This window comes from Limanda limanda, chromosome 2 (assembly GCF_963576545.1).
Source record: "Limanda limanda chromosome 2, fLimLim1.1, whole genome shotgun sequence".
Taxonomy (NCBI): Eukaryota; Metazoa; Chordata; class Actinopteri; order Pleuronectiformes; family Pleuronectidae; genus Limanda; species Limanda limanda.
This window is the reverse complement of record NC_083637.1, coordinates 385,206-395,000: the sequence shown is the minus strand read 5'-3', so window position 1 is coordinate 395,000 and position 9,795 is coordinate 385,206. Positions and strand designations below refer to the sequence as shown.

General features: G+C 52.3%; 2 protein-coding genes across 7 annotated transcripts in view; one reads left to right on the top strand and one right to left on the bottom strand.

Annotated features, from left to right (window-relative positions):
- Positions 1 to 3,275, top strand: part of aftpha (aftiphilin a) — a 12,555-nt gene extending 9,280 nt beyond the window's left edge. For 4 of the 6 annotated variants that reach the window (XM_061095678.1, XM_061095659.1, XM_061095667.1 and 1 more), the window contains 2 exons: positions 1,496 to 1,619; positions 1,712 to 2,302. In XM_061095678.1, coding sequence (XP_060951661.1) covers positions 1,496 to 1,619; positions 1,712 to 1,853 — 266 coding nt within the window. In that variant the 3' untranslated portion in view covers positions 1,854 to 2,302. Of the gene's footprint in view, positions 1 to 1,495; positions 1,620 to 1,711; positions 2,303 to 3,002 lie in introns of those variants that run through there. The other 2 variants (XM_061095689.1, XM_061095697.1) reach the window with 2 other exon arrangements.
- Positions 3,276 to 3,473: 198 nt separating this feature from the next.
- LOC132996003 (ras-related protein ORAB-1) lies at positions 3,474 to 7,853 on the bottom strand. The gene is made up of 6 exons (XM_061066294.1): positions 7,692 to 7,853; positions 6,352 to 6,424; positions 6,136 to 6,231; positions 5,940 to 6,035; positions 5,144 to 5,275; positions 3,474 to 4,959 (listed from the first exon to the last, which is right to left on the bottom strand). Exons 1-6 carry the CDS (start codon positions 7,703 to 7,705, stop codon positions 4,762 to 4,764), a joined length of 609 nt encoding a protein of 202 aa, XP_060922277.1. The 5' UTR covers positions 7,706 to 7,853; the 3' UTR covers positions 3,474 to 4,761.
- Positions 7,854 to 9,795: the final 1,942 nt, after the last annotated feature.

The window sequence follows — 9,795 nt, the reverse complement described above, 5'->3', positions numbered from 1 at the left end:
GACTCGTCTGGTCATGTGATTGACTCGTCGGGTCACCTGATCGGACTCGTCGGGTCACGTGATCGACTCGTCCGATCGATCGGACTCGTCTGGTCACCTGATCGGACTCGTCTGGTCACGTGATCGGACTCGTCGGGTCACCTGATCGACTCGTCGGGTCACGTGATCGGACTCGTCGGGTCACGTGATCGGACTCGTCCGGTCACCTGATCGGACTCGTCGGGTCACCTGATCGGACTCGTCGGGTCACGTGATCGACTCGTCTGGTCACCTGATCGGACTCGTCTGGTCACGTGATCGACTCGTCTGGTCACCTGATCGGACTCGTCTGGTCACGTGATCGGACTCGTCTGGTCATGTGATTGACTCGTCGGGTCACCTGATCGGACTCGTCGGGTCACGTGATCGACTCGTCCGATCGATCGGACTCGTCTGGTCACCTGATCGACTCGTCGGGTCACGTGATCGGACTCGTCTGGTCACGTGATCGGACTCGTCGGGTCACGTGACCGACTCGTCGGGTCACGTGATCGGACTCGTCGGGTCACGTGATCGACTCGTCGGGTCACCTGATCGGACTCGTCCGGTCACCTGATCGGACTCGTCTGGTCACGTGATCGGACTCGTCGGGTCACCTGATCGACTCGTCGGGTCACGTGATCGGACTCGTCCGGTCACCTGATCGGACTCGTCGGGTCACCTGATCGGACTCGTCGGGTCACCTGATCGGACTCGTCGGGTCACGTGATCGACTCGTCTGGTCACCTGATCGGACTCGTCTGGTCACGTGATCGACTCGTCTGGTCACCTGATCGGACTCGTCGGGTCACCTGATCGACTCGTCGGGTCACCTGATCGGACTCGTCTGGTCACGTGATCGACTCGTCGGGTCACCTGATCGACTCGTCGGGTCACCTGATCGACTCGTCGGGTCACCTGATCGACTCGTCCGATCGATCGGACTCGTACGGTCACCTGATCGACTCGTCGGGTCACCTGATCGGACTCGTCGGGTCACCTGATCGACTCGTCGGGTCACCTGATCGGACGAGTCCGATCACGTGATCGGACTCGTCGGGTCACCTGATCGGACGAGTCCGATCACGTGATCGACTCGTCTGGTCATGTGATCGACTCGTCGGGTCACGTGATCGACTCGTCGGGTCACGTGATCGACTCGTCTGGTCACGTGATCGGACTCGTCGGGTCACGTGATCGGACTCGTCGGGTCACCTGATCGACTCGTCTGGTCACCTGATCGACTCGTCGGGTCACGTGATCGACTCGTCGGGTCACGTGATCGGACTCGTCGGGTCACCTGATCGACTCGTCGGGTCACGTGATCGGACTCGTCGGGTCACGTGATCGGACTCGTCGGGTCACCTGATCGACTCGTCGGGTCACGTGATCGGACTCGTCGGGTCACGTGATCGGACTCGTCGGGTCACGTGATCGACTCGTCTTCATCCGTCTCGTTTCTCCTCGTGTGTTTCAGGCGTGGACCCTGAACTTTACGAGCTGACGACGGCCAAGATGGACGCCGGGAGCTCCGGCAGCCGCATGGCCGACGCCTTCGCCCGCCTCATGTCCACCATGGAGAAGACCAGCACCTCCACCAGGTCAGGGGTCACGTGACCTCAGTAGGTTCTCTCGGTGTGGGCGATGCTTCTTGTAACCGCGGCGGCGTTGTCTGTGTGTCTCCGTTGGACAGGAAGCCGAGGAGAGATGAGAATCTGAGCGAGGAAGCGGCGAAGGTCATCTCCTTCCTGCCGGACCTCTCCTTCATGACGGCCAAGGTGCTGATGTTCCCCGCCACGCTGACGCCGCTCGACTCCCGGGCCGCGTCGGACTGACACCTGCTGACCCCGCCCCCTGACCACTGCCTCCGTGGCCCCGCCCACAGATCTAGTCCATTTTAACACTGTAGTTTTTTTTAATTTTTTAATTTTCTGCTACAGTTTTTTCTTTCAAACTTTCTTGTTTTTTTAAACTTTGGCGCTTTTGTTTTTCCAGTAGAGCGCAGCGGCTGTGACGAGCAGCCGGCGCCACGGGAACGTTCAGAGCGCAGCGGCTGTGACGAGCAGCCGGCGCCACCGGAACGTTCAGAGCGCAGCGGCTCACATCCACCAACCTGTTGTAAATAATCAGGGATCAAACCTTTAGTTTTTTAGATTCTGATTTTACGTCTGAAGGAAACAAAAGCTTTGAATCAAACTGAAGTGGAATAAATATAAAAACATAAATGTATATATATATGATCAGTGTAAAACCATTTATAAACATATGAAATCTATATTTATGGACTGATTGTTTTTACCTCCACTCCATTTTAATCTGAGTTAACCTTTGACCTCAAGTTGTTGTAGCCCCTCCCCCTTTTCTTTTGATTTGAGTCCTGTGGAGCTTTGATTACTTTTACTTCCTGGTTCGTGTCTCTTCCTGTGTTATGTTGTGTTGGGGGGGGGGGGGGGGGCGTTTAGATGAAAACCACTGAGTCTCTGGTGAAGGGATCAAGGGACCAATCAGAGCTCTCCTGGAGGATTTTGCACATTGTAAAGATGGCGTGGACGTGGGTCACTGTGGCGTCCGGAACACGTACACTTCCTGTGGAAGAAACGGAATCACTGCTCGTCGTGCATGTTCAGGTTCTTCAGACTCTGTGTGTAAATCTGACTTCTAGTGTAAACGAGGAATAAAAATAATTTAAGAGAAAACGTGACGTCTTTGTTTTTGTTCAACGTGACGTCACGTGACCGTCAGCTGTCAATCACAGAAATAAAGACGATGCCATCTAGTGGTGATGACGTCATCTACAGTCTGCGCGCCGGTGGTATCGAGGTCCCGCCCACACACACTGAACCAATCCTGAGTCAGCTGTCAATCATCACGTCTCAGCCTGTTTCTATATCATCAAGTAACTGATTCAAACCAAACTGACAGAAACATCTTTACAAACATTTATTTAATGTTACTTTGATTTTTCAGTTTGGTTTATTTTACAGAAGCTGTCACGTCGTCATCGTTAGTGAGTCTGTGGCTCGGAGGCGGAGCGTTGCCATGTGAACCATCAACCAATCAGTGTGGGACAACTTGAGTTCATCAAACCATTTCCTCAAGTGTAACAGAACAAAAATGTATAATTAAAAATATTAGTTTTGAATCTTTTGTTTATAATTTCTGTGAATTGAAATATTTAATGAAGTGATTCACTAAAAAAAGGTTATGAATTGTTATTTTCTCATCAATAGTTCAGTTTTTTAAAGTTAATAAAAATGTGTGAAATCGACGTTTATTCAATAAAGACAAAGATATAAATTCTTAATTTTTTAACTTTTGGAAAAGTATTTTCAAATATGAGCATCAGGATCAATTTCTGCAGCTGATTGATTAATTCTTCATGTCTTACAAAGATCCTCGACTGAGCAGCTGGAGAAGAGGTGTCACTCTACAGGAAGAAGAGTCATCACATCATCTGACACAGACAAAGATCTTTTATTAAACTGTTTGAGAAGATGTGTCACATGTGGAAGAAAAACTGAACTGAGCTTTCAGACTGTGGCATGTTTCCTCGTGTTGGTTTTAAACTGGTAATTCTTAGAGCTCGTTGGTTAATGGTTGGATCTCGATTAAAATCATTAGATTAAACTGCAGCGTTTTACTAAGATAGAAACGTGCTCTGGACGAAACCTGCAGCAGGTCACAAGTGTTTCAGTGAAACTTTGTAAAGACACGCGGTCGGAATAAAGAGGCCACTGAGTCGTTTCTGACCGATGTGGGTCAGAGGTCATCATTCCTCTCAGATTATGTTTCAGTGAAAACAAAGGTTGAACAGAGAAGAATTTTAAAAAAAACCACACGGCAGCAGCAGCACTTATCAAAGATCTCCTTCATTGTTTTAATAGTCGACATTGTGCCACAAAAATGTTATGTCGCAGCCACCGATCACGTGTGGAACTAATTCAGCTTCATGTATCATGTCACTCGCTTCCCTACACAATCTGCAGATCACATGTTACACGTATGTATAAATATATACAGTTTATAGGTTCGTTACTGTGGTTGTGCTGAGAAACATGAGCAGAGAAATCAACATGGCCGACGACACGTCTCCCAATGCAGCACACGCTTAAAACATGACGCCCAGCAGAGCACACGCAGAGCACACGCAGAGCACATGTTCTGTGTGTGAACAGGAATGTTAACTATCCTACAAACTGGGCTCGATCAGAAGTCACGACTGTGGACACGCGAGGGGAGGATGTTGACGTCGTGTCATCGTGGTTACCAGGGCGACGGCGTGACGTAGGAGCAGGTGACTCACCAGGGGGCGTGTGATTGGCTCTAACGTGCGTGATGCTGGTTTTTAAGCGTGTGCTTCATTCAAGGTGCTCAGCGACGCGTGTTGGGGCGGCGGCCAGACAAAGAGGACTCGGTGTGTGGAGGGAGGGAGAGAGGGAGGAGCGGAGGAAAAGTGAGAGAAACAAAAGACGAGTGAATTCCTGTCACTGTTAAAAACGTTAGACTTTGATTTGGTGTCGGATGAAAAAACGCGAGCGTAGATTATCGTCCTATTGCTGATTTAGAAAGGTTGGGGGCGGAGATCTGGTGTCGTAGCTGCACGCACAATAACAAGCTCGTCCTCCTTCCTGTCCACCCCCCCCCCCCCCTCTGGGTTCCTTGCGGAGCGTCGTGACATGGACTCTGGTCTCGGGTCGGGGGGGGGGGGGATTCGAACGCGGTGGCGTTGGTTTGTCTCCGGCCTCAGCAGCAGCCGCCGGACGAGGTGTTGACGGGCTTGCTCTGGATCTTCACGTTGGATTTCTCAGAGGAGCCGGCCGTGGCCCCGGGGCCCATCCTCTTCTTGATCTCGGCCGCCATGGTCATGAAGGCTTGCTCCACGTTGGTGGCGCTCTTGGCACTGGTCTCCAGGAAGGGGATTCCCAAGCTGTCGGCGAACTCCTGGTGAAGGAGAAGGAAACACGTCACCTGACATGGAACTGAGACCAGGAGCCGGAGGTCAGACTAGACACGCCCCCTAACAAAGCCAGGCATTTCCGACCCAAACTAGAAGCGTTAGCTTGTTTCAAACGTTAAGTTTCCCGATCACGTTTCACCGGGGGAGCCCGTAACCGTGACAACGTACCTTAGCTGTGGTGTAATCCACCACCTTCTTCGTCGTGAGGTCACACTTGTTACCGACCAGCAGCTTGTTGACGTTCTCGCTGGCGTAGCGGTCGATCTCCTGGAGCCACTGTTTGACGTTGTTGAAGGACTCCTGAGGACGAGAGGCGGTCAACACGGCACCAACAGGGCAGCAGTGCATTCTGGGAACTGCAGCTAACACATTGCTCAGCAGAAACAACAACATGCCGATTCCGTGTCAACATTCAAATCATTCGACAACAATAACAAAACTTATTTCATGGTTTGCCTGCGTTGAGTCAGAGTGAAGTTAAAACTTTGCTCTCGACTCTGAAGCATCTGCAGCGACGTGGTCGTTAATAATCGATTCCGTTCAACTCAAAGTGTTTGTTCACGTATGTGGTGAATTATTTACTGAGCTGTGACATGTTTTACTACATGTTGCGTTGTCACCTGTTAAGTAAGAGACACAATCTTCAGACCAAAGTCCACAGCTTCTCAGATTAAAAAGTCTCATGCTTTTACTTTGACAAGCCGTTGAAGAGGAAGTAGTTTTCTGAGATCACCTGAGAAAGTGTCTGAATAAACCTGAATCAACTTGGTGATGTCATCGCGTCGCAGATCCGGGGTGGGCGTGGTTTTTGCTTTCCTTTGTTTCCGCAGTGAATTTGTTATTTGTATATTTAATGTAGGTTGTTATTGTTCCAGCAAAATACAAATAAGTGAATGATCATTCTGACGTCAGCGAGTGACATCACTCAGTCGTGTGCTAGCGACGGGAGAAGTTGACCTCTGACCTGATCCGTTACGTCGTAAACCACGATGATGCCGTGAGCTCCTCTGTAGTAACTGGAAGTGATGGTGCGGAATCGCTCCTGACCGGCCGTGTCCCACTGGAGAAACAAAGCAGAGCCCGTCACACACACACACAACCACCAGGTGGCGCTGCTGCCCAGCTCACGTCCCCGTGACCCCGTGACCCCCGACTCTTACAATCTGAAGCTTGATGGTTTTCCCGTCCAGCTCGATGGTCCTGATCTTGAAGTCCACGCCGATGGTGCTGATGTAGCTTTCTGTGTACGTGTCATCCTGCAACACAACACCAGAGTCACAGCCGGCAGCCTCATCGCCATAGCAACGTCACCGCCATTACAACGTCACCGCCATTACAACGTCATCGCCATAGCAACAGACGTGTCGGACACTTACTGCAAACCGCAGCAGCAGACACGACTTCCCGACGCCAGAGTCACCGATCAGCAGCAGTTTGAATAAATAATCACTGAGAGAAAACAACACGTTAATAAAAACACAGATTTCTTTGAACACGTCGGATTCAAACTGGAACAAGTGAAGAATTCTTTAATCTTTTCTCCTTCGTACGTTAAACTTAATAAATAATATCAATAAAACCTGATTCATACAGCGTCATTAAACAGATACAAGTAAAAATAAAGGATTCAAGAATTCAAATAATTTGAAACATCAGAGAAGAAATATGAGAATAAAATATTAAAGATGAGAAAAGACTACGAATAAAATGATCATAACCATGTTCATTATCTGCAAATCAGCAACTTAAACAATTCATATTTTATTTTACTGAATTAGTTTGTGTCAAAGATCAGCTGATCATTGGAAAGTTTAGTTTATTGATCAGCAGCTCCTTTGATAAACCTGTCTTAATAACTGATTAATAACTGATTGTCTTTCTAAAGTCAATATTTGCAGGTTTTGATCAGTTATTAATATGAATGAACGATGATGTCATTGATTCTTCTCGTCACTGATTGGTCGAGCTGGTTGATATTGGTGGACTTTGTTTGTTTCCTATGATCGATCAGCTGATTCATAAACAAACAAACAAACATTGAAAACTTAATCGACGACGTCACGGGGCTCTGACAGTGACGTCAGACCGATGGAAGGTCTGAGTGATGACGTCATCCAGGGCAGGTCATTCTGCTGACGTCTGACCTGACATTCGATCGACTAAATGAACGATCGATTAATCGACTCGATAACGGCCAGGCTGCTCGGGGAGCGGAAGTCCGGTGGTTCCGGTCTGACGGTACCGAACCGAGCGGGACCCACTTCCTGTTAGCGGCCGTTAAAAGACGCAGACTCGCCGTTAAAGCTCCGGTTCGGTTGTGACGTGTCGCTCCGCGTTCACCGACAGAGACACGTGACTCCCCGGGCCCGGTCACCGAGCGACCGAGCGACCGGAGCCTGCGAAGCTAGCACGTTAGCTCGTGATGCTACCTCCAGAGAGCCGGCTGTCCGCGAGCTAATGCCCCCGCCTAACACCGTCTGCGGGCGGCTTCAGTCCGTGTTTACGTGACCGGAAAGCGAGGTCGGTGTGTAAAATGAACGCTGTCATGTGACCAGCGGCCGTTAACCGACATCTCGTATCGGTCCGGCCGGCTAACGCTAGCCTCATTAGCCTAGCCTCGGTAGCCTCGGTAGCCTAGCCTCGGTAGCCTAGCTGCTGAGTGCGCTGACAGCTCAGCCGGACCCGGCGCCACAGACCCGGGATCCGCGTCACTTACTACTCGGGGTTCATGGTGGAGCTGGTTCGGATCCGTCACCGGGGCAGAGGGAGTCGGTCTCGGGGAAGTGGATCCGCCTCGTACCGGAGGAGAGAAGCACCGTTTCTGCTGGAACTCGTTAAACTGGTTGTCGCAGCCACAACAGCATAATCGAATCAAATATGGCCGTCAGAGCTTCCTACCCGGAAATACCAGGCGCTAGGAGTCCTGGGTAGTGTAGTCCTGTGGCAATGGGCGTTCACACGTCTGGTGGACGACATGACGGCTGTGGAGGTGTCTCTACCGCCCCCTGGTGTCTGGCTCCTCCTCCATGTTAGCAGATGGGACAAACTAAAATATAAAGTATGCATTAAATAAATGTTTGTAAAGATGTTTCTGTCGTTTCAGCTCGTTCTTCTCTCTCTGATGTTTATTCACGTGTTTCTGATCCGTTTGGTTTGAATCAGTTATTTATGATTTAAAAACAGGGCGTCGCCACAAAGTGTTTCTGTAGGAAGTTGAGATGTCGTCTTTATTTACAGTCACTGATCAGAAAACTAACTTCCGTCACACATCAGATCTTACAGAATGACGTTTGCCATGATTTAGTCATTTGTTGCACGATATGAAAACTGCTCAGCTTGGTGCGGACGGCTCTAACAACTGATGGACAAGTCATCATGTGACTCAGTGGGTGTGGCCTCCTCGTGCCTCCATGTTCTCCTGACAACATCTGGAACTGATGCTCCTGAGGAGACCAGGAGGAACCAAGGGGCCATCAGGAGGAGCCCAGGGTCCATGAGGAACCCAGGGTCCACCAGGAGGAGCCCTGCAGGGGCCATCAGGAGGAACCCAGGGGCCATGAGGAACCCAGGAGGAACCCAGGGGCCATCAGGAGGAACCCGGGGTCCACCAGGAGGAGCCGAGGGTGCATCAGGAGGAGCCCGGGGTCCATCAGGAGGAGCCGAGGGTGCATCAGGAGGAACTCAGGGGCCATCAGGAGGAGCCGAGGGTCCATGAGGAACCCAGGAGGAACCCAGAGTCCATTAGGAGGAACCCAGGGTCCATGAGGAACCCAGGGTCCATGAGGAACCCAGGGTCCACCAGGAGGAGCCCTGCAGGGGCCATCAGGAGGAACCCAGGGTCCATGAGGAGGAACCCAGGGTCCACCAGGAGGAGCCCTGCAGGGGCCATCAGGAGGAACCCAGGGTCCATGAGGAGGAACCCAGGGTCCATCAGGAGGAGCCCAGGGGCCATCAGGAGGAACCCTGGGGCCATCAGGAGGAGCCCGGGATCCACCAGGAGGAACCCGGGATCCACCAGGAGGAGCCCAGGGGCCATCAGGAGGAACCCTGGGGCCATCAGGAGGAGCCCAGGGGCCACCAGGAGGAACCCTGGGGCCATCAGGAGGAGCCCAGGGTCCATCAGGAGGAGCCCGGGGTCCACCAGGAGGAGCCCGGGGTCCACCAGGAGGAGCCCAGGGTCCATCAGGAGGAACCCAGGGTCCATCAGGAGGAACCCACGGTCCACCAGGAGGAGCCCAGGGTCCATGAGGAACCCAGGAGGAACCCAGGGGCCATCAGGAGGAGCCGAGGGTGCATCAGGAGGAACCCAGGGTCCATCAGGAGGAACCCACGGTCCACCAGGAGGAGCCCAGGGTCCATGAGGAACCCAGGAGGAACCCAGGGGCCATCAGGAGGAGCCGAGGGTGCATCAGGAGGAACTCAGGGGCCATCAGGAGGAGCCGAGGGTCCATGAGGAACCCAGGAGGAACCCAGAGTCCATTAGGAGGAACCCAGGGTCCATGAGGAACCCAGGGTCCATGAGGAACCCAGGGTCCATCAGGAGGAACCCAGGGTCCATCAGGAGGAGCCCAGGGGCCACCAGGAGGAACCCGGGGGCCATCAGGGGGAGCCCAGGGTCCATCAGGAGGAACCCACGGTCCATCAGGAGGAGCCCGGGGGCCATCAGGAGGAACCCAGGGTCCATCAGGAGGAGCCCAGGGTCCACCAGGATGAGCCCGGGGTCCATCAGGAGGAACCCAGGGTCCATGAGGAGGAGCCCAGGGTCCACCAGGAGGAACCCGGGGGCCATCAGGGGGAGCCCGGGGGCCATCAGGAGGAGC

What these genes read in the sequence shown, in the direction of transcription:
- LOC132996003 (XM_061066294.1), bottom strand. An exon ending in GTCTGCTGCTGCGGTTTGCA is followed by an intron (nt 6,232 to 6,351) that starts GTAAGTGTCCGA and finishes GTTGTGTTGCAG; the next exon opens with GATGACACGTACACAGAAAG. An exon ending in TGGATTACACCACAGCTAAG is followed by an intron (nt 4,960 to 5,143) that starts GTACGTTGTCAC and finishes CTCCTTCACCAG; the next exon opens with GAGTTCGCCGACAGCTTGGG.